The sequence below is a fragment of the Cylas formicarius genome, unplaced genomic scaffold (assembly GCF_029955315.1).
Source record: "Cylas formicarius isolate icCylForm1 unplaced genomic scaffold, icCylForm1.1 PGA_scaffold_7__23_contigs__length_41026272, whole genome shotgun sequence".
Classification (NCBI taxonomy): Eukaryota; Metazoa; Arthropoda; class Insecta; order Coleoptera; family Brentidae; genus Cylas; species Cylas formicarius.
Window position 1 is genome coordinate 25,195,325 of NW_026844352.1, and position 23,791 is coordinate 25,219,115.

General features: G+C 32.5%; 2 protein-coding genes and 1 long non-coding RNA gene across 3 annotated transcripts in view; 2 read left to right on the forward strand and 1 right to left on the reverse strand.

The window, feature by feature from the left end:
• The window catches only part of LOC132705094 (cholecystokinin receptor type A-like), a 47,715-nt gene extending 45,799 nt beyond the window's left edge, over positions 1 to 1,916 (forward strand). The window contains exon 10 of the mRNA XM_060675524.1: positions 1,562 to 1,916. Coding sequence (XP_060531507.1) covers positions 1,562 to 1,596 — 35 coding nt within the window. The 3' untranslated portion in view covers positions 1,597 to 1,916. The remainder of the gene's footprint in view (positions 1 to 1,561) is intronic.
• A 1,798-nt stretch (positions 1,917 to 3,714) lies between these two features.
• LOC132705095 (voltage-dependent calcium channel subunit alpha-2/delta-3-like) lies at positions 3,715 to 23,360 on the reverse strand. The gene is made up of 25 exons (XM_060675525.1): positions 23,141 to 23,360; positions 22,400 to 22,481; positions 22,224 to 22,334; positions 21,448 to 21,600; positions 21,110 to 21,371; positions 19,783 to 19,914; positions 19,391 to 19,653; positions 19,077 to 19,206; positions 18,389 to 18,568; positions 17,562 to 17,845; positions 17,423 to 17,506; positions 17,260 to 17,331; positions 16,880 to 16,954; positions 16,712 to 16,816; positions 15,724 to 15,795; positions 15,205 to 15,389; positions 15,070 to 15,149; positions 12,509 to 12,587; positions 11,920 to 12,137; positions 11,648 to 11,787; positions 9,905 to 10,089; positions 9,741 to 9,852; positions 9,450 to 9,688; positions 4,209 to 4,407; positions 3,715 to 4,019 (listed from the first exon to the last, which is right to left on the reverse strand). Exons 1-25 carry the CDS (start codon positions 23,284 to 23,286, stop codon positions 3,969 to 3,971), a joined length of 3,639 nt encoding a protein of 1,212 aa, XP_060531508.1. The 5' UTR covers positions 23,287 to 23,360; the 3' UTR covers positions 3,715 to 3,968.
• LOC132704693 (uncharacterized) lies at positions 7,248 to 8,932 on the forward strand. The gene is made up of 2 exons (XR_009619302.1): positions 7,248 to 7,350; positions 7,575 to 8,932. It is a non-coding gene; the product is annotated as an uncharacterized LOC132704693 (long non-coding RNA).
• Positions 23,361 to 23,791: the final 431 nt, after the last annotated feature.

Sequence of the window (23,791 nt, forward strand, 5' to 3'; positions counted from 1 at the left end):
AAGAACGTTAGTCGGAAAATATAGGGACGGATAAAGAAGAATTTCGTTGACCCCGTTGGCAAAATTTTACTATACAGGTTTCATTTGTGCGTTTAGATCTACAAAAATGACAAAAAATAGTCAGTTATTTGAAAAAAGCCCGAACCAATAATTTTATAAATAAATAAATTTAAAAGACAATGAGAGGGAGGCTGAAAGATGCACATATAGAAATATCTGATATATACTGATTGTGTTAGTGTGTGTGCACAATCACAAAAAATATTTTTCCGTAAAAAAAGTTAATGCTACAATTAAAGCTTAAAATATTAATAAAAAATGTTAACGTTAAAAAAAGTTGGATTTTAGAAAAATTTTCACCTAACAGGGTGTCATTAATGTTTAATTGTTCAGAATTTTATAAATAAAAACAAATTTATCTCTAGGATGCGAAGTGATATTTAAAATCAAAATAAAATGCTATTATTTATCTTTATTACTTTTTTACAAATTCCGTAACTTACATTTTACGTTTTCAGATATTTGGTATTACCAATTAATTTTTCATTAAGAATGAATTTTAATCATTAAGTCGATCAATTCTTGGAGACACACTAATTTTATTAATTATTGACGTAGTGGTAAAATGTGGAATACAGAAATAATTCATTTCTGCTAAAATTGGCATGAAAACAAATTTGGTTCTTGTCTGACCAAACATTACGCGTCTTTATGACGCTGCCTACCTACGAAGAATAATACAGATTATCTCAATATACATTTTTCTACTTGAAATAAATTAACAATTAATACAATTGCTTAGTTTTCAACAATTGATTGGTATGACTTAGTTGACTAAAGCTAATTAATGAGAAAATATTACTAGTAATGAATTGACTGAAAATTGTCGCAGCATATCAAAACGCGGTAACGTCAGCTACTGGAGAATTTTGTGCCCACTAATGGTATTGGAAAAAGCTGAAAGACAAAAACTAAATAATAAATAAGCGTTTCATTTGGAAAATTCTGAATAACATTTTTCCCAAAATCCAACTTTTGAGCTTTGTTTTATTTATATTTTAGGGTAGTTTGCATATCTAATTATGTATAAAACGTCATATGGTTGCATTAATGTTTTTTCCAGTTTTTTTTGCGATTATGTCAGAATACGCCACCTGGTTGCCTAGAACCTAGAGCCTAGAGCAATCGCAATCGCGTCGCTTAGAGTGCTATTGATAGCCTAGCTCTTTTTAACAGTTTCAAGTTTATTAAAATGCGTTAAGCGTTTTTGGAGATATAGTACACTTTCCTTGCAAGATAGGAAAAACAGCATTAAATAGAAAAGATTTCAACTTTTCTTAGTTGCAACACAATACTCCCTTTAACTATGATTAAAATTAGATATTTTGATAGAAACCTACCTTTAAAATTCAATATTACAATTAAGCCTCTTGGTGGCGACTTTAGAAACTCGTAAATAGTTACCAGCACTTTCTCTCGATCTAATCCATAGCTTTTCCCGTGACCCCGTTGTGTCCAAGTAGATAAGCTGTGAAAATATTTTAACACGTATTTCTTATAGAACTGATCGGTCCAGAAGCCGAGGATCGTGTTTAGCAGCGGTTCAGAATTTCGCAAGAGTTCGTCGTCTTCAAACCAACCCGTTGCCGTCATCGAAATAAATCCAGACGACGAATCATTTAGATATAAAATATCGTGGGTGAGGCAACATCAGATTGCTGCACAAGTTTTAGCGGCGGCTGAAGGACTAAATAGTGCCCAATACTAAGGGGATGTTTCGTCCAATCTTAAAAACACACATGAATTTTTTATATTTGTTATATGTGATCTGATAAGCGGTAAGACTGATATAATTTTTTACATACTGGTTTTCAATGGTGTTTCTTAAATGGAATGTTTAATGTAGATAACTCCTATTTGCCTAATAAAAATGTTGTCTACAGAATTAATTTTAATTTCAAATCAGACATCCAATCTTTCTCAGTACGAACGTTCCAGGGGCAAGGCGCTGGTTGTGACTTTGTTTTTCGTCAAATCGGTAAGCTCATATCAGATTCAGAAACCAGGCACGCTGGCTTTGATTGCTTTGTTTTTCCTGAAAATCTTAATCTAATAATTTCAGCAAATCTCATTCGGGCGTTTAAGCCAGTCTCGGATATCAAGCCAGGAGTATTTTCTTCTCTCATTATCACGTCGACCCTCAGTCTCACCTTCTATTATCACTTTAAGAAGGTCGCATTTACTATTCCGCCCTATGTGGCTTAGATATGTGTCCTTTCTTTTCTTTAAAATTATTTAGTTGGTAGGTTGAGGAATCGCCGTAAGGTCCACATGTCGAAATCTTCCATTTTATTTTTGGTATTCGCTTTAAGCGTCCATACCCCATACCCGTAAAGCAAAACAAAGTGTATATAGCATTTTATAAACCGATACCTTGTTTCGAAACTCGGTGTAGGATCGAACAGAAGATGCTTCATGTTATTCCATTATCCATCGTAGCTCTTATTTCCATGTGCTGGTTGTTGCACTTCAATTTTTTTTCCATTTATTATAATCCTTGGTGTAGGTTCGCGTGATTTACGGTCGTAGAAATAGTATAGTATGCAACGCGTTCGGTAAACTTTTTAACTCACTCGTTTATTAAAAAGTCGCTCCGCTCGTGTCAAATAAACTCGTGAGTGAAATGCCGTTTACAGCACGTGTTGCATAATATACACCAATCTAACGTGCGGAAAGCGTCACTTTACCACGTGATTTTCTTGTTCCACGGATTCAAGCCCCTGCGGACATTTTCGGATGTTTTCAGAGATTTTCCGAACGGCTTGACGTTTGTTAATTTTGGCGCTAATGTCAGTGAATGTATTCATTTTGTTTTGCAGGAATTTCCCCAAAAACTAAAGGTCGTAGAAAAAGTATAGTATGCAACACGTTTGGCAAACATTTTAAGTCACCCGTTTATTAAACACTCGCTCCGCTCGTGCCAAATAAACCAGTGACTCAAATGCTGCATACTCCAGATTGTTAGTGGTCTGTCAGTCAAATCTTAATTATAATAACAATTAAGATCTTTTCCAGCAATAATAAAAAAAGAAAAAAAACAAACATGTTACACCAACTATGGCAGAAAAATACCGGGGATCAGTTGAACAACCTGATAAAGATGGTTTGTGCATTTAATTTAAGGCGAAAAAAAAAATTAAACCAAAATTATTCTATAATATTATGATATATATGTTATCTGACATGATATGATTACAATACATAAATACATAAATACATAAAAAAGACGAGTCTTAAAGCCAACATTGGTTTACACCATCACGTTTAAAGATACCAGCAAAATAAAAATAAAAAAGAGCGAACCAAGCCATTTTCGAAGGTTTTTAAAACCTGTTTTAAGGCCTTGGCTAGAGTCAAGCAACGACTGAAAATACTATGCACACTAATATTTTGAGCTTATTTTTCCTTTTTTTGTGGTTTAGTTATTTAAATATTTAGTAAACGCAATAAAAATTCATTGAATCGAGAACAACTGATTTTTAAATAAAATATAAGATTTTTTATTATCAATTTTTAGTGTAAAAAGTTTCAGATATTTTAAACTTAGAATTATTGAATAAAAATTATATTTTAATGAAAACAACCACCGCAATATTAAAATGTATTTTTTTATCAAATCATAAAAATAATATTGTACACAATCGATCGCGCCGTTTTGCTTTAAAATTATTTTTGATGTTGAATTGCGAGACGAAATCGCGCTAGACCTGCAATATTTACTCTGTGTGAGCGATAAAATGTTGCGAGGCGGGAAACTTAAACACCATCGCATTCCATTAAGCAAAATTTAGTGATGTTAAATCTGACTCAGAATAAAGGGAAATACATTAAGGAAGACAAATTTATTTAAATTTCGGCAAATTGCATTCTTATTTTTACTAATTATTCAAGCTGGCGTTTCTGCTGAATTAATTCCACGTATGGCCGCAATAGTAGGTTTTCTTATTTAACATAGCTTCCTAAAAAAAAAAAACAAATTGTCAAACCCAATTCGGCGTGCAACGCGGCTGATTATTGATTTCGCATTGCAGGCATTTAAAATTAAAATATGTTTAGAATGTATTTAAACTAAACCAGATGTTAAAAAAAAGGTTGTTGTACACTTATTCGACACGCAAATGACTCACGAGGATTTGTGATTTACCTACCCCTTCGTGTTTTTTGTAGCAGTTCATGTAGGGCTTCCGCGTGTAATTGTTCATTGTGGCTATGTAGCAAGGCAGGGAAACATTGTAAATGATGGGCGTTGGTTCTGGGGTGTTAGTAAACGAATTCTCAGTTCCACATTTGCCATTGATCGCCAAAAATAACAAATTCGTGTTGGGAATTTTTCTTGCTACATAAGGCCTAAAAAAATCGAAAGAACTAAATTGCCAACTTCCTGTTCTACTAACTTTCAGAGAATACGAGGTGCGTTCAAAAAGTAAGTTGGCATATGTAATTGGGTGGGCTGCGTACATTCGATCTTCGATATATATTTTTTGTTATGTTGGAACAAATGTCCCTAACATATGTTTACAGTTTCAGCCAGTTTGCACTTTAACTTTTATTTTTATTGCGAGACGGGCACGTTAGACGTGACGTGTTTTGTGTGCTCGTCGATTTTCTGCTGTTAAAAAAAGTGGAACAGAGAATTTGCATAAAATTTTGTATTAAAAAATGGAGTACGGTGCTGCAAAACACTTGAAATATTGACAACGGCATATGTTGGATCTACTTTGAGCAAAAAAAAAATGTTTATGAGTGGTACAAGCTGTTCCAAGTTGAATGAGAAAACGCCGATGACGAACCTCGCTCTGGATCCCCCAGAACATCACTAACTGATGACAGCGCTGAAAAAATGAAACAAATAGTGTTGAAAAATCGTCGGATCACTATTAGACAAGTTGCTGAAGAGATCGGTATAATTATAGACTCGGCATAAGCAGCGTCGAAGGAGCATCGCTCAACAATGTCAATTATGATCCTGATATGCTGGAAAAGGTCATAAAGGTAATCATGGGTATATGGTTATGACGTCGAAACCAAAACCAAAGCACAGTCGACCGAATGTAAGCCCAGAATCACCAGGACCGAGAAAAGCACGGCAAGTTCGATCAACTGTCAAGGTTTTGCATACCGTTTACTACAAAGTCGTATGGTCAACATAGAGTATTACCTTGAAGTTATGCGCCGTTTGCGAGAAGCAATATTAAGAAAACGTCCGGAATTGTGGGAATGGATTCTGCATCACAATGATGCACCTGCTCACTCATCTTTGTTTGTGTCTAATTTTTTCGCCAAAAACAAAACCAGAATTATGTCTCAGCCACCATATTCACCTCCCGTTAAATAAATAAATACCTTTTGATAAAACTTAAAAGCCGCCTTACTTTTTGAACACAACTCGGATCAATTTAGTTACCAAGTTTCACTATTCTATGTAAGCTAGGCCTTTTCAAGTTATACAAGTTAATTCGCAAATGGCAAGAAAAACTTTAACTGCTTGCTAAAAATTAGTAAGAACATTTTGAGTTTTTTAGGCTGTATTAGAGCATAGTTGCATTTATGCTACTGTCCGTATTTTGTGATTACTGCGACAACCAGCTCATAATGGCGTTTTCATTGCGATTTAATCGAAAAATCCTAGGTAGCATTTTAACTCCAATATTCGCAGGTAATTCATCAAAGTGTCTACAACGGAACGAATTCAGTTAAAAATAGCTTTTGTGCCCTTTTGTGTTCCTTCCTAAATGATTTTAAAACTACTGTATTTGAAATAACGCAATTTAACTTTCGATTATGTAATGGAACTTTGTCTAAATCTAAAAAAAAAGTCTAAAAATAGTGAATTCCACAAATTTATTTACTAGAAACGTCGTTATTTTATGAGCGTAAGTTTTTCATTTTTCTTCAAAGAATGGAAAAAATATACAGGCTGCGCCAAATTGGACACTTTCTCGATATAGCACGCTTGGTATTTTCCTATAGAGTTTTGAACAAGTAGGCTTTGGATTTGTACTGGTAGTTTGGGTTAGTTTTATGGAAGCCGAGAAAAATACAGAGATAGTAAGCAATCTGAATAACGATTAATACTCCGAAAGAAAACAACCTCTTAAAGACATTTTCACTTTGAAACGACGTGGTCTAAAAGCTAAACAATACATGAACTCTCTATGAGGAATAAAGATTGAAACAAAACTAGCAGGTACTAACGTTAGATAAACTTGGAAGACAGTACCATGAAAATGCTATGGTACAACTGGATTCTAGAAAAATATAACCTATTGCTTATGGCTTTTAGGTTAAATTATATAGCTGTCATATAATACAGTTATCCTACTACTAAACAGCGATTTGAGCAAACTTAACCCTTGGTCCCAGAACATTTTACTAGATGTAGGCATATTTCGAGCAAAATACTTCCTCAAAATTGTCGCATTTAAATTAATTGACGATCTGTCAACCACGTTGGTTAGTGAATGCCTTAAGGTCATTGATTAAAAATGAGATTGTATATCTCGCGCATGGAAAGACCTCAACATTTTTTTTCACAAACCCTTCATAAGTTCCTATATTATCAGCAGCATTCTTCTAGTACCTATATCGGTTAAACTAAAACCTGCAAACTCAATATCTGAAATATCAAGTAAGCTATAGTTTTGGAAAGGCAATTTGGAAGGTCTATTCATTGATCCAAAAATTAACGGGCCCATATAGAAAATTGATTTTTCTGTTGTTTCCTAATAAAATATTAGAGTTACAAATATTTAATTTGAGCCATTAATTTCTGCAAATACTTTCACATAAATACCAAATTTTCAACAATCTTTTAAAAATTCACATTTTTGAAAAACACTGTTCAAGAACACTCTGGAACCTGGAATGGAAACAGATATCTCAATCTCATCTATTTCTTTTAGTAATGGGAGTTTTCCTTAAATTTGGCCCGCCCTGTACATAGCGCTTAAGACTTAGTATTTTGATTCTGCTAGGGTAGAATCGGGAGGTTTGGGTCGACGAAAGTGTGGGTCAATAGCAAAATTACTTTCCAAAAATATTATATATATATATATATATATATATATATATATATATATATATATATATATATATATATATATATATATATATATATATATATATATATATATATATATATATGTGTGTGTGTGTGTGTGTGTGTGTGTGTGTGTGTGTGTGTGTGTGTGTGTCTGTCTGCCTTCACTGTACAATATCAAAACTGACTTCCGTTGCAACCGCTGTGCCACTGTGAGTGGTTTTTGGTGTTAAAATCGATTTTTTGACCAGGTAATTTATTTAAAAAAAATATATCTTTCATCACTTTTTCATTTTATCATTCAATATAGCACAAGAGGTATTTTGTATGAGGTTCTTTTAGTAAACAATCCAATACCAAAACATAACCTAACATCATTTTGAGCTTGATATTCGAGCACATTTTTTAGATTTAAAATCACTAGTTGTATAGCGATATAACAGCCATTTACCAATTGTTTCTTTTTACATTGTAGGCTGAATAATATTCCGGAAATACACTAAAAAGACTGAAAGATCTCGAAAAACCAAGGAGAAAATTAAATTTGCAGTTAGTTGTGTTCTTAAAAATGGAATGAAAATTAGGCGAGCGGCTGACAATTTAGGCTTCAGTTTTTCATGCAACGACATGACAATTACGAATATGAAGCTAATGTTTCATCTAGACGATTTTTCACTCCAAAACAAGAGAAACTTCTTTGCGAATACTTACAAATGTGCATTAAAATGCATTAGAGTCTAGATACTAATACCACCGGAATGGAATCACACAAATCTGGAGGACGAGATTGGTTGTTAGGACAACACGGTCTGCAGCATCATAAATAAAACTTCAAGAGTTATTATTACGTAAGAACAGAAACAATGCCTTTGAAAACACTTTAAGCTTAGCCTATCCAAGTGGATGGATGACTAAAGACAATTTTGTCTTGGTAATGGAACATTTCATAAAATACTCGGGGGCTACATGAAAATCAAGTCAATCTTGATGTCGTTTTTATGGCAAAATTAAATGGTGTCCATCTGCTCACATTCCCACCTCACTGTAGCCATCGACTCCAGCTTTTGGATGTTTCTGTATACGGATCGTTAAAGACATACTACTCTAATCCTGGTAAGACGTTGATCATTTATCATCTACTGGAGCTGATCAAGACCGCTTTCGATAAAGCACTGTCGAATCACACACCAAAAATTGTTATAATAAGCGACATCAAATTAACTCCGGAAATAATTAGGCACTTCTCAAAAGCAAAGGACGCACACCAGGTAAGACTGAGATATTATCTAAAACTCCGATAAAGAAGAACTTGAATAACTTGAACGTGAGAGAATGCTGAAGATCTCAAAACAGCAAAATCAACAATTGACGAAAACTTTAACTAAAAGAAGAAAACGATCTGAGAGTGAAGATAGCGACATTAGCTGCTCAAGCGTGAGTTCGGGAGAATGCAATTTCGTCCCTGAAGAGTTGGAAAAAGATTTTGACCCATCTGTCAATGAATTGAGAACTGGGGACTACACTGTAGTCAGATTTTTAACTGAAAGCGATTGAAAAGTGTCGACTATGTAGGTCTAGTCGAAGTCATACACAGCAATGAAACATGTTCTGTCAATTTTATGAGAAGAAGAAGAAATACCCCCACATTCTTTTTCCTGGAAAATGAAAATAAATTGGATGACATTCGATATAAAAATATTGGGCTGCAACTACCACCTCAAATTTCAGTCGGAGTTACTAACCGGTCTGTGCAACATAATTCTTTTGAAGTTGAGCTAATTTGTATTAAGAATTTGCGTTAATTTATGCATTTATTACAATAATTTTTATATTCGTTTTGTTAGTTACTTGCAAATCTTCCTTCTTTTGATGTTACCATTATTACCTAAAATAAATTTTTCATTCACACCCAAACATCCGACACTACCTACCCAAATGTCCCGCCTGTAAAACGTATGGGTCAAATTAAATAAATAGCTTCATATTTTCTCAAATAATTTTATCAAACTAATAGTGTTCTATTTCAAATTATTTCCATAAAATAAAATAAAAATTCAACATTGAAAATCGAACCAAACCTCCCGACCTTCCCAGACTGTTTCGAGCTGCTAAACTATGATAATAATAGTTTGTTCCCCACACTAAACAACCTTGTGTATTTTGGAACAAAGTTTATAGACAGAGTACAGTACAGTAATGCCAAATTTATGTTTAGTTTCTCAGGTGTCGCACTTGAATGAAAAGACGCGAAACGGTTGGTAACTGCGTAAACAAAATTTCTCAATCTTAACAAATTTATGAATACCAATAAATACCAAAAAAAATGTCACAGCAATTTTTGATATCTTACCAGTTGCAACTGAATTTTGCCGTATCGTTATCGAAAAACGTAGGTCTGAAGTTATCTTTCAGGGTGTAGAGCCACATCTGTCTGTCGCATGGTGTCGGAAAAGTCTTTTTAATCATAAGTGTTTCGAATGCTTTCGTTTCCGCTTTAATCACTTCGTCGGTGGCGCAGGTGACAGATTTAATCAGAAATAGAACGGTCGATAGTAGCCAGGATAACAAATGTACGACGTTGTTAATTAGCTGAATGAAAGAAATATCAACTGAAGAAAATCAAATTGCTCATATTAATTACCAGCTGAAACAACGACGTAATTTTCACTGAATTACTTTTCGGTTTATTACATTTATCAGGGGCAGGGGCTTCCGGAGGTTCAAGTTGACAGATCGCCTGGTAATCGAACATTCTGAAACGATGGAAACAAATCAAAAATTCTATCGTCGCGTCGTCGTCTTTACCTTGTAGCTTCGTAAACCTTTTCTTGAACAAGATAGTTCATGATTCCTGGCTTTATGTCGCCCAGAAATCTACCGGTGTATTCTATTTCATCGCTGAGTACTATGTAGGCGTTGTTATCAAGAATGAAGCATTCCAAGAATTCAGAGACGCACGTAATTATCCTCTCGCCTCTTCTTTTGTTGGACTACAAGAACTTCAATATAGCTACACTCAGTGACAGGGCGCATTTAAGCCAATTCAATATCATTGCTGTTTTTCTCACGGAAATTATTAAACTCTGCAAACAAATCCCTTATCTATTGAAGTTTAAATACTTCAGTTTGCCCGCAGTTCAATATCTGACTGTTCAACACATGATGACTGCATTATTTAAGTACACTGAATAGTGTGCTGCTGGATAAAGTTTAAATCGTCAGTCAGGGACTGCAGTCTGCATGGTAATCTGTAGGGTAAAAAGTACAGCACCTCATAGGTGTATGTCTTATTGGGGTTTGAATTTTCAAGTATTAACTGATTTGAGGGTAGTCTTTCATAATGTGCTATTAAAATTTTGTAAGTTTTGTAATTATTGAGAAAATAATGTAAATGTTTTATAACATTTTACTAATTGTTCAAAGAAACTTGTTGACGTTTCGCCAATCATCCTGTTGGCTTCTTCAGAACTTGACTGAAACTGCTTATATATTGTTTGAGGGGGGCGGAGCTAAATGATGCCGAAAGCAATCCTTGCTTCCTTACATTCAAAATATCACTGACCACATATCAAAAGTTCTAAAGAAGTATAACATCAAAACCAGATTTACCACTTGTCGAAAAATCTCTCAACATCTTCGGTATATCAAAGATAAAATTCCATTTGAGATGCCAGGAGTTTACAGCATTCCATACATATGCGGCAAAGAATACATTGGAGAAACCGGACGAAAAATATCAACTAGGCTCAAAGGACACGAAAGAGCCTTACGAGTAAGACAAATCAACTCATCAGCTGTTGCTGAACACAATCACGAAACCGGACATAAAAATTTTATTTGATAAAACTAAAATTCTTGTATGTAATCAATTCTTCTACTCTTCTAAATCCGAGTCTGTAGAAATCTATATACAACCTAACAATCTTAACCGCGACTCAGGTCTAATGGGAATATGGGGGAATATGGGAATCAGTCATCCGAGACGGTGTTTATGCCCCTCATTTAGCTCCGCCCCCGTGAAACAATTTATAAGCAGGTACGGAGTAAAATGCGAGCCAGTTTCAGTCAATCTCTGAAGAAGCCCATACAGCAGGAATCCAGAAGTTTTGTAAAAAATATGAATATTATACTAATCTGTCGTACAGGGTGTCTCGGTATTTTTTAATTTTTAATTATCTTGGATATGACTTAAAAATCCCACAGTTCAAGCTGGAGACAATACTTAGCAAGAATCGATATTAAATGACAACAGTCATTTTTTGTTTATTCGTGGTATTGTTCTTTGCTAAAGAAATTCTCTTGTAGTTAAGATGAAGTTTACATTTTCCAATGACATTAACGACTGACCTTTTGCAAATTTTTCTATGAAACTTGCACGTACCACTGTAATAGTTGCAAATCTTCTGGATTCTCCTCCATCGGTTGTTCACGAAACAGTATCAGTTAAGCTCCGAAGAAGCCAACGGGGTGATTGGCTAAACGTCAGCAAGTTCGAATCAGCAAAAACCGACACTTGAAAAATCTAGCAGATTTGTAGATAGAACTGACCTTTCGTGTTATTGTTTCATACAGCTTGAACATCGCTTGATGGTTAAACTGTAGTCCTACAACCGCAACAGGGGTTTTTAGTCCGCCTTTTTCAACAAAAATTGCCTTGGTGCCTCTTATCATAGTATTATTTTCGTATCCTAAAATCAGTATACCTAATAATATATTTGATAAAGTAAATATAATAAAATAAAATAAGTTGTTTAAATCCTGTTAGCTGGGTTTTCACAGACTAAATGACTTAAACTTTTACTAAATGGCTATAACGGTACCTGAAATCTCAAAGGGCACCGAGTAAAGAAACATATTTCCGTTTTTGGTGTTTTCTTCAACGGATCGCTGGTACCAATCTTCGTCCACAGATTTGTCGTACGCAGGTTCCGCCTCGTCGTAAACATTTTGAAAAATATCACTGTTGAAAAATTTAAACCTTGTCAATCCTGATGCCGTAGATATGAATACTTTGTGGACAAGATAAGGATCCACAAATCTGAAATTTTTGTCTTTATATTGATATCCTCTTTCAACAATGTTGAAATTTGAATTTGGTTTAGTTTAGTTGATTTTTGTAACTACAGAATAACAATCTGATAAATTTCAAACTACACTACGAAAATCTGATAATTTTTAAACCTAAATGCATGCATACTTTTTAATAATTGGATTTAGCTGGACCAATGATAATTTAATTTAAATTTAATTTAGTGTCCAACGGATCATGGAGCATCTTTAAATAAAATCTGTTGGGCAAATAAACATATGGAAATACAGGGATGCCGCTATGCTAAGGGAGTTCTGCCTGCGCTATTAATAACGAATGATCTTCGGTCGCCACTAATATATTAGTAATTTATAACTCACTTGTCCTCATCTGGAATGGGATCGTCAAACCACTGAGTAACATCTATGTCGTACATGACATCATGGTACAAACTCGTTCCTAAAATTATTAAGCAAATTTGAAAAAAAAACTGTTCCTTTTTAATGCTATGTTCAAGACAGCGATTTATTTTACAGAAATATTAAATTAACAAATTAACTGCAATGATGGCAGATTCTTTTTTTGATTCGATTCGTGGTAAATTCTGAATTTATATAGAGAAGTTTCTGTTTGCTCAAGTTTTTATTTTTTATCAAGTGTGTGGTGAGACTTACAAATGAATTAGTTTTTTACGACCACCCAGTAAATATGAAAGTTGTCCCTTTGGTCTACTAAATTTATTTTAGTTTCCAAATAGTTTATATCCTTTAGATCCGATACTATTTTTGGATCCATTTTAAAAAGAAAACTTCATATGCACATATATCGCAAACATCTTAACTTTTGAGATGCAGTGGTAAAGTTTTCAAAATTTATTTTTTTTTAATATCTGTAATACCACTTCTTTTAAAAAACCATTATTGTTACAATCTTTAAAAAATTAAAAATCCCTTCTCTGCATAGTCATAACAATATCGTTAATGTGACAACATGCAAATAATTATTATCATTATTTTTTTTACTTAAGTAATCGTCTATCTGTAGAAGAGCTGAAGAATCGTATAAAAGCTTAGTGCGATGTAATAAAAAACATTGGAGGTATACATCAACGGGTGCGCGGCAATATGAGGTAAAGACCTGCAGCGTGTATCCATGCAAAGTGGACGACACTTTTAACAACTTATCTATTTTCAATGTTCTAGTTTTTTACAAGAAGGTTGTTATTAATTTAGTAACAGACAATTTTGTTAAAAATTATTAATATTATTATTAATGTTAGGACGTTGTGTTATTTCCATAAAATTGTAAAAGTAAAAAGAACAGTCTTCCAATATTGAACTAAAAGCTAGATATTTTGTTATAGATATATATTTTATTTTTCACAAAGAAAAGTGCTCGATTTAACCAGTGCAGTGACGACCTAATTAACCAAAATATTGTTTGTTCATAGCACGCCAGATTGGCATTAATTTATGGGCAAATTCAATTTCTTATTTTTTTTAGTCCGTCGCATGGTTTTCACTTAAAAATAAAAACTAATTTCTCTGCATACTGTCATATTAACGATATTTATTTTAAGCGACAACCGTACATCGGGTTAAAAAAAATCAAGAAATTCAAATTCTTTAGAAATGATTGGAGATTGTAAGAATAATTTTTATTTTAAGAGAAATCAATGGCGTACCATCAATGTCTGCCAAAACAGACAGGTGAAATTCCGTATGCCCGCCACTGGTGTATTTTAAAAATATTGTGGTATAAATAATGCCTCTTGATACATGGTACATGTGCATCAAATCTCATTCAAATATATTTCGAAAAATTATATTTTCGAAATCTTCACCACATTATCTCTCAAAAGTTAAGATGTTTAGGACAATGTTCATATGAAGTTTTCTTTATAAAATGAACCCAAAAATCGCCCCCTTAATTATTGACATCCAATTAGAAAAGACCATGTATATGTTTTTTGTTTCTTTCCATACTTAAATAATTAAATTTTACTGATGGTTTTTTAAACTAAATTGACAGTTTCTATCAAAAAATTTTGGGGACAGTTACTTGAACGTGTGAACAAAACTGATTGAGAATTTTCGATGGGATAAATGAAGATCATCACTTGACGGCAAGATAGAAAATACCCTGCACTGCTTCCATATAGAGACTATTCATAGTATTTATTGTTGACTTTAGTTTCACGTTTTCTGTAGGATTTTAAAATGCCTTTTATTTTAAGGTACCGTAGCTACTCTGCCTATTTTAATATTTATTTATTTTTGATATTAAACTCAATAATTACTTATATAATATAATTAAATTGTATATAAGTTCAATAATTTCAAGTTCACAAAGGCATGTCACACATCTCCCATCCGCAATTCGTCAGAACGTAAACAAACAAACAATTTGTTATCTCTGCTAACCATGAATTACAAATAAGAAACGCAGACAAGGCTGACCAGGGCCAAACCGAGCCCATTATGTACAATGTATTTTAATGATAATATCAATTTTGATAAATAAAACAGTCTTTATGCACTCTGTATTGTTATTTCTTTAGGTATTATTATCCATGTTCAACGCTAAAGTTTAAATCGAAGTAACAAAAATGAATGTCGCTACTTAAAAGATTACTTTAGAATGTTGATTTCATAATATATTGCTTCTAGTAGATTTATGATAGGTATATCATTTTTGACGTAAGTAAGTGAATTTGTTTTTCGTGAAGTTCTACGGAAATGACATAATGTGTTTGCAAAATACTTGCTAAAATCTCTAGAAGCTGCCTAAAGAATGTTTTTATATAAAAATTATATTATTTTTTTTTTAAATACAATAACTCTACAATTTCATGATAAAATTATGGTTATAGGTGTTCCTCAATTTAACGCCCTTTAACTCCGCATTTTTTCAAATGATGAAGTATAAAAAAATCACTCACTGTGTGATGGATTAAAGTACGCATATTCCACTTTCCTGATTGGATCAGTTATTGTGTGCGGACAGTTTTTGCAATATATCCTGGAATCAAAGAAATTATTTATTAAGTCAGTATCCGGATCTGTTAAAAAACTACCAGTCAGGATGTACTACCCAATTTTTATTATCAACGATGAATTCAGGAGTGGGATCGGGCAATTTTGGATTTGCACGCTGTCTGTTAACCTTGACGAATCCGTAACCATTTGGTAACACTATACATAATGTAAAAGGGCCAACTTCTCTAAAATAGTAGTGTGTCGTTGCTCTTACAATTCGCCTCTGAAAAGTGATTTGTAATATGTAATATGTTTAAGTTATGCAATGTTGTTCATTCCTACTATAACTTTCACGACCAATTTTGAAAAATTTTAATGCTGATATTAAATAAAATTAGTGAAGCAAAGCAAAAGCGAAGCCAACATCTGCCATTGGGGACATTTAACCCCACATCTGACACCAATAATTTGCGAAGATTTAAAGTCAGTTAGTCCAAGTGTCGATTTAACTAAAGTAGGAAAAGTGAATTTAATTGATAAAATAAAATAGAAATGAAAAAAAAACAGAAAACTAGCAACTGGAATTAATCGAAATTATTACACATTTTATTTCTCACCATGTCATCCAGGGTGTATTTAATTTTAAGCGTCGCTTCTTTTCCTTGTCGATTCAGCATTTGCTCCCGTAACTGAAAGCAATGCAAAATTATTGAATAACATTTAAGCGCACATTCATTTTCAGTAATGTATAAACAGCAAATTTCATATAACTGCGTGTTTATATATGATATGATTATATATATATATATATATATATATATATATATATATATATATATATATATATATATATATATATATATATATATATATATATATATATATATATATATATATATATATATATATATATATATATATATATATATATATATATATATATATATATATATATATATATATATATATATATATATATATATATATATATATATATATATATATATATATATATATATATATATATATATACATATACAAATCCGTTATTCCTGTCCTTCGTCAACAACAGGACTTACTCAAGTGAAACAATAAATGCTTTCGATTGAAGAAATTGGCAGATATTTTAAGTTTTGCAAAAGTCATTTTTTGCACAAAAAATTAAAAACGTCAAAAACGGTATACGGCATTATGCACAAAGTATGTCTAGAATTTTGTATAGAATTTAAAAATGAAGTAGTATACTAGGTGGTCCATTTAAAATAAGAAAGTTGAGACTCGCACACGAAAAATGAAACACTTTTGTATTTAACTGATCCAAGATAAACGGACCACCCTATACATAAATTAATACTTATACTTAAATGAATTGTGAGAGTCACTCGTTTGATAAATATTTGGATATAAGAGTGTGTTGTTAATTGAAAACTGTATATTAAAGTCATCGAAATTTGAAATCAATAATATTGTATTGCATATTGTATGCCGCGATGATTCATGTCAGCAGCTTTAGATATTAATGAAAATTGTTCATGAGAATGAATGAGCTCCCAAATTACTTATAGTACAAATAAACTTGTAACCATGAAAAGAAATGTTACGCACTTTGACTATTTCTTCACCGAACAGTCTGGGTTCCCGTTCGTCATCCAAAATTTCGGTTTCCAGGAAATCTGCTCTGTTGAATGTAGGTTTTAAGATACCTTCGAACTAAAATTGAAATGCGATTCATTCAGAAGACAATTTCGTTCAAAAGGATTTTCATAATCTTACCTCGGTTCTATGCTCCGGATGCATCAAGATATACCCATTATTCGTGATTATAAACGCGTAGCCATTAACTCCAATCTCAAACCAGACAATCAGTAATTATTAACGCAATTGGTGCGTATTCATGCGTAAAAGCAAAGCGATTATTCAAGGGCGGGGACATTTCTCTCACAAACAAACAAAGCTAATTAACTTTAAATCATGCGAATTTCACGAATGGAATAAACAAGCAAACTAATTTAAAAAATATTCTATCTATGTAGTATTTTACTATATTTTACACTTTTTGAAACATATTTTCTGGCGGAGTGCTTTTTTTTAAATTTAATTTGATGTCTTTCGTCAAAAAAGTATATTTAGAGTTAAAATGATTATTTACATACTTTGTCTTGAGCGATCCTTGATTTTAGAAGTTTAATTGGAACATCGATACCAGCGACCCCAATTAGATCAAACTGTAACAAGAAATTCGAAGACATGACTGCCATCTAGTATAAACAATTGTACATAATTTTCGAAAATCGATAAACCAACCATGACAGTTACCTCGTTATTTCTTCGGCCGTACACTGGTAAGGAAACTGTAGTCATATATTTATAGTCTTGCCTTTTTTCGTATTTTTCAAATTCCTGAAATTATAATTAAAGTACTCAAAATCACAATGATTATGAAAAACTTATTTACGTGGGATTCGGTTAAAAGCATGTGATTGAGCGTAGAAAACTGTAATTGAAGTCTTTCGACGCGCCTTTGTACGTGATCCAAAAACACTTCCCTCTGTCTTATTCCTTCGTATTTTCTCCATAACCAGTTAGACAATCTCCTATCGGCCAGATCGACGTAGAGATAGCTCCAAATTGGAACTTGCCTTTTTTGATAATTTAAATTTATAGGTCTGGACATCACGTTCAAATAATTTAAAATTTTTTCTCTAATATCTGACATGACAGAAATGTTAACATAATACCCTAAAATTGCAAGTTTTATTAAGCTTGGTTATATGACATTTGAATTGAAATAAAAATAGAAGCAACAATAAATTAGCAGTAATTATGGGTCAAACTGAGCAAGAAGGCAGAAAACTCTTGGGGCAGGAAAAGTCCCATTCGAGACAGCTATTGATGGTAGGGCAGATTCGGAACAATATTAAAGTAAGGGTGTCCACTCTTTCATATTCGGCTGTTATAAGGTTTTTTGCGTCGTTTTCAATGTGACATTTAGGTTTTGCTACACAGGGTAAAATTTGAAATTTAATTTTTATCTGTTACTAAATGGAACATTTTTGATTTATTCACTAAAATAGATATCACAAAAATTGAAGTTAGCTGTGACTAATAGTAGAATCCATGGACCTTTCAAAGCACTGTGGAGGCGCTATGGTTCTAGTTCATAAGGCGAAACATCTTAATTAGAAGAATGCCTGTGTGCACTAACTAGTCAAAAATTTGAAATCGATATTTTCAGGATGGCTTATATTTTAATTTTATATACATGCGAGGGTCATTAGTTACCCATATTAGAACAGGCGATGAACTCCATGTGTTTTTCGTCTGTTTCCTCCGCTCCGATTTGATAGGTAAATATGCGGACTGGAAAATCTTGAGCCCAGTTCGAATAATTAAAAATTGAGATGTCATAGTAGTAATCAATCCCTTCTGTAATGAGCATAATCGCCTGATTGCATTTTGAACCTAGAAATACATGAATGATCAGGTTTAGGTGGTTTGTATAATAATAGCGACTTGTATAAAACTATTATTCGATTTTATTTAAAACAGTGTACGATTTTAGTGCTGCTTCTGTGGTCTCAAATACCTAGGAGGCACAGCAGAAAAAGCTAAAATATTCACATAGTTCAGGTACCTATATTTAATTGCTTATTAATTCATTGCTTTAGATTAATTAATGTTATTAAAAGTTTAGGTAAAGTTTTATAAAAGATCCGAGAAATAATAGACTTTTTCTACGACCACTGGCTTTTGGTTATCTTTTTTAAAAATACTACAAACAACTTAACAATCTTATTATTTGTGACGGTTAAATCAGAATTCTTAATACTATTTCTTAGCAGAATGCAAAGTGTGAAAATTTAGCAAATTTTAAACCTGTAAGTAGGATATACGGAAAACTCTGTACATTTTACATCTTATATCATTAAAATGACAAATTAATTATGCGTGTCCAGCTAATGTTACTTACTGGTTCCCATCAGTCTGAAATTTTTCAATATTTCGAAGCCTTTTTGAAGACCCACAGACAAATCCGCAACAAATTCGAGATCGTACACAGGCAGATTTTCTCTTAACAGTCTCAGATTCTCTTCATTAGCCTAAAAACATCTCTACTAGCATACTCCAATAAAATTTTATGTAAATAAGTTGTTTTAATATGTTTAAGGAAATAATCGTAAAAATAAATACAATAATAATTTAAACAAGAATTTTCGATAAACATTACTAAAAATCTCATAAAATAACTGTTTATCAGACGCTATCGTTAATGTATCGGCTCACTTGAAACAGAGTATCATTAAAACAATTGACGAGCGGTCTGGTGTAGTTGGTAAAAGTATAAATATTGACGAAGTCGTTATCGTTTAGAGTATCCAGAATATTATTTACTATCTGCATAGACAAAGCTCGTTTCGTGCCCTTCATAGATCCCGATTTATCGAGCAAAATTATAATATCTTTCGGGGAAGTCATCGCTTCCGTATACCAGGATCTCGTTCTAAAATCATACGTTTGCAGGTATTGTTCGTCTGACCATTTCACAGCTAAAAATGAAATGAACGTATATTTCAAAACGGTAAAGTAATAAATTAAGCAGAAATTTAATTTTGTGAATTATTGATTAATGCTAAATTGTTAGCTAGTGTATTCTGAGATAGATGTGTATACTATACCAGGATAATGCCTCATCAATCCTAACGGACTGGCAAAATATTGCCATGTCAATTCTGGATCGTCAATAAAATTCTGTTTAAAGATCATATCTAAGGGCTCTGACCAGTGTATTGCTTCCATTACAACGGGATCTATAACATAATTATTTACAGAGGGAAGATGTAAAGAATATTAATTTGTCAATTGACTTTCGTTCTATGTTTTTGTTAGAGAATATCAAAGTTAATGCTTATTAAGTCCACTTTTTAATTCCCCAAATGAATTAATTTTTGTGTGGATTTAAATTGTGTCTTTGAAGTAAGTACTCATACTTAACTTTAGAAAATATACAAATTTATGAGTAAATTGGTGCTTTCCAATAGAATTTTTTGTATAAAAGTCAAAAACAAAAAATGTCATCTTCGTAACAATCTACACTACTAAAAATTAACTGTCAATTTAAGCAGAATATTTTAATTACATTGTCGTTTTCGTCAGATTTTTTTGTTGATAATTTACTGGCACATCCTTGGCCCATGATTCATATAAAGTGTTTTTTTAATTTCTGTGAGAAACAATTGCCCGAAAATAGTTTGAATCATTTCTATACATCCATGAACCCAGTTTTAGTAGGTTCTCTCAGAGTACCAAACTTTACCTGTTCCCTATTTCAAATCCATAACTTATGAACTAAATTTTAGACACTTACTTTGGAAAAATTCATTGTCAACGATTTTCGTTTTTTCAAAAACAAAATTCTAGGTAGGGTAGGGTGTTTCAAAACAAATGCGAAAAATTTAAGGGGGTGATTAATTGTTTAAAATAAAAGGTGCTTGCCAAACATTAACGCTACAAATATAGCTGAAAAATATGTTTTTTTTTATATTAAAAATAGAATTGTAAAATCTTATCGAAGTAATACTATTATAAAAACAAATTTCCTGAATATACTTTTTTTTTAATGAGTGGAAGGGATTGAATTTGGCTATCCCTATCACTCTCCTTAACTAAATAAATTTGCATAATAACATGGAAAAAATACATTGCGTTAAACGCGCTTATTATACATTTTTTTGGCTGCTGCAATTTTTTCATAAAACTACACTTTGTGTTAAACCAGTTTTTCGCATTTGTTTTAAAACACCCTGTATATAAAGAACTATCTGACTTGCAAAGTTATTAGGACAGTAAAATTTTAGTTGTTGCTAGGTTAACAACACATTCAATAACCAAAAATTTCCTGATGCGCAGCAGATATTCAAAATCGTAATCGAAACTGAAAAAAATTAGAACGTAAGCCCAAAATGTTTAATTTGTACCGAAATTGGCCAAAACTCCACAACGTACCCCTTTCGTAAACGTTTGCGGCCACTTTAACAGCGCTAACGTCCAAATTGATCTTCTCATTAAATCTCAGATCGTGTTTCATAGGCAAAATTTCCCAGTTCTCCAATGGAAACATAACTGGAGGATTGCTGCAGTTGCACGCTCTTCCATTATTTTCAAATAACGATCGAGACCGAAACAGTTCGTACCTTGTTTTATTGTCGTATATGTTTTGATCGAGATTCTTCAAATGAATTTGGTAACACATCCAGTGACACTCTCTCTGGAAAGAACAACATTCTTAAACTATATAGAACGGTTCAATGTGCCGTTATCGTTTAATCCGCATTAAGGCTTACCGTAAAGATTTCATCTTCAATTTCGATAGACCTGGTTTCGTTTTCTTCGGTGAATTTAATTTCATCCGAATCGTAGAAAAAATATTTATCTATGGGTCTCATTGAGTCATTGTTTCGGTAGTAGGACAGAAATTCTGCATATTCTGCTATTCTCTTCAATTTAAAATTATAAGTTATTGACAGGATGTACAGGGTGGGCCGAATTGGTCGATTTCAAAAGGGAAACTCCCCTTTCTAGAGGAGATAGACGAAAATGCTTTCGGTGTCTCATAAGTAATTTGTATCTTATGTAATAAACACGAAGGATAATACAAAAACCGTACTGAAAATACAGAACCAGCCCGTAACAGAAAATGGCAAGATAGTCAAAACAGTCAAAATCATAATTTGAAAATTACCAGCACTTATTTGCTTTCGCGATGATTCTGTTAAGAACTATTGAACTATTCGTTTTAAAAGTTGAAAGTATAATATTTAAATTGTAATTTTTTTAAAAATGGAAACACAAAATTTAACGTAGCAAAAAAGACACGGACATTATCACAAGTTTTCAAAACTGATACTAACGGTTTATTTAGAAAAATTTTGCGCATCTAGTTTTAAAATTTCGAGTTCTGCTTTTCTTTCTATCTACATATGGACGAGATAAAGAATTTTATCCCGTAATATCAACAGTTCGACTTAATATATATTTAATAAAAATTAAAATTATTTTGATCTTAATAAAACTGGGAATAATTTTTAATTGCGGTACAATTCTGGCGCCACATTTTCACCTGTACTCCTTCTGCCTTTTTTGCCATCAATTCTGTTATGGAACCCGCAACTTCCTCTATCAAATCGTGTCCCGTAATTTTAACCAAATGATTTTCCAAATTCTTAAAGCTCTAAAACATATAAATATTAAGTGGTTAGTTCAAAGCGATCAAGAATTCTATAAGCAGTAACTTACATGTTTCACCTGTTCTTGTCTTGTTATGGTTTCGCTTAAATCTGTCAGCCTTTTTCCGATTTCTACTGACCAAATATCTACTCTGAAACGAATGTATCTTCATTACTGATAGCAGTATCAAAACTGATGCAAAACTAACGTATTTTAAGTTTTAAGATTGATTTTCAATTTATGGGGAAGGTGGTAGAATTTCGTTACAAAATGTGTCGGAATGAACCAAAAGTTTCCAAAAATTTTGTTTTAAATATCGTCGTCTTCGATATGCTAATTTTAATTGACTTTAAACTTTTATTTATTAGCTAGGTTTTATTTAAAATGGCCATCGAAAGGTATGGGAAATAAATATCTGTGGCCATTTTATTTAAAACTTTGCCGTGTGCAAAACAAATTTGACAAAATTTTGTTTCAAAAACTTTTCATCCTAGTAATAAAGTTAAATGACTTTGTTTACGAAGATGATGCGAAAATACATCCCAAATTATATCTTACAGTTAAAAATCAATAGAAATGGGACTGGATGGCGCCAAGAAACACCGCTGCTTCCGAACTCAAGTTGGGCCACATTTTATGTCATGATATTGGTGTGATCAATAAAAAAATAAGAGGCAAAATATTAATGTTGGTGTTAGGCAGAACAAATTTTAGATAAAACATATTCATGACAGGTTCATAACAAAAGAAAAGAAAAACAAATCAACATGAAAACTATATTCCTAAGCTACTAATTAAATACACACTCACAGTTCTAAAGTTTCTCGTTGAATGCTCCTTATAATTTTTTCAATTCCCCTCGGATCGGCACCGTTAGAGAAACCCGCTGTTTCCTCTAAACTTAAAACTATTAATCCGCACAAAAAAAAATCTACTAATGATACTTTTCGGCACATTTTTCCCATTCAAACACACTTGATTTTTAGCAATTTCAATAATTTCCTAAAACAGAATTTTTGGCACCGTTGAGATTAACTATATCAATTCAAACTGTTTCCATACCGAAAGAGCGGCTGCGCATGTCAAATGAAGACGGCGACGCGTAGTCTGAAGTACTTAAATTGGCTAACAAAACTATCATTTGTTACAATTTGTATTTTTCGACATTTTTTTAATTTTATTTAGCAGTAACAATTGCGTCATCCTAGTAATTGATATCAATTTTAGGTAGTTTAATCATTTTTCGTGAACTGCTTCGTTAATTCTATCTTTGTAAAATGATTTTTCAGTAAAATAATTTAGATGAAGCATGATTGGTGGATTGCAGGTAAGTAATTCTTTTTGCCCAAAGAGTAGCCTTTCAAATTTTTTTTTTCAAATATTTTACACAATACCCCTAACAAGCTATATATATATATTTTTTTTGAGTGGATTTTATAGACTCCTCCAAAAAGTCCGACG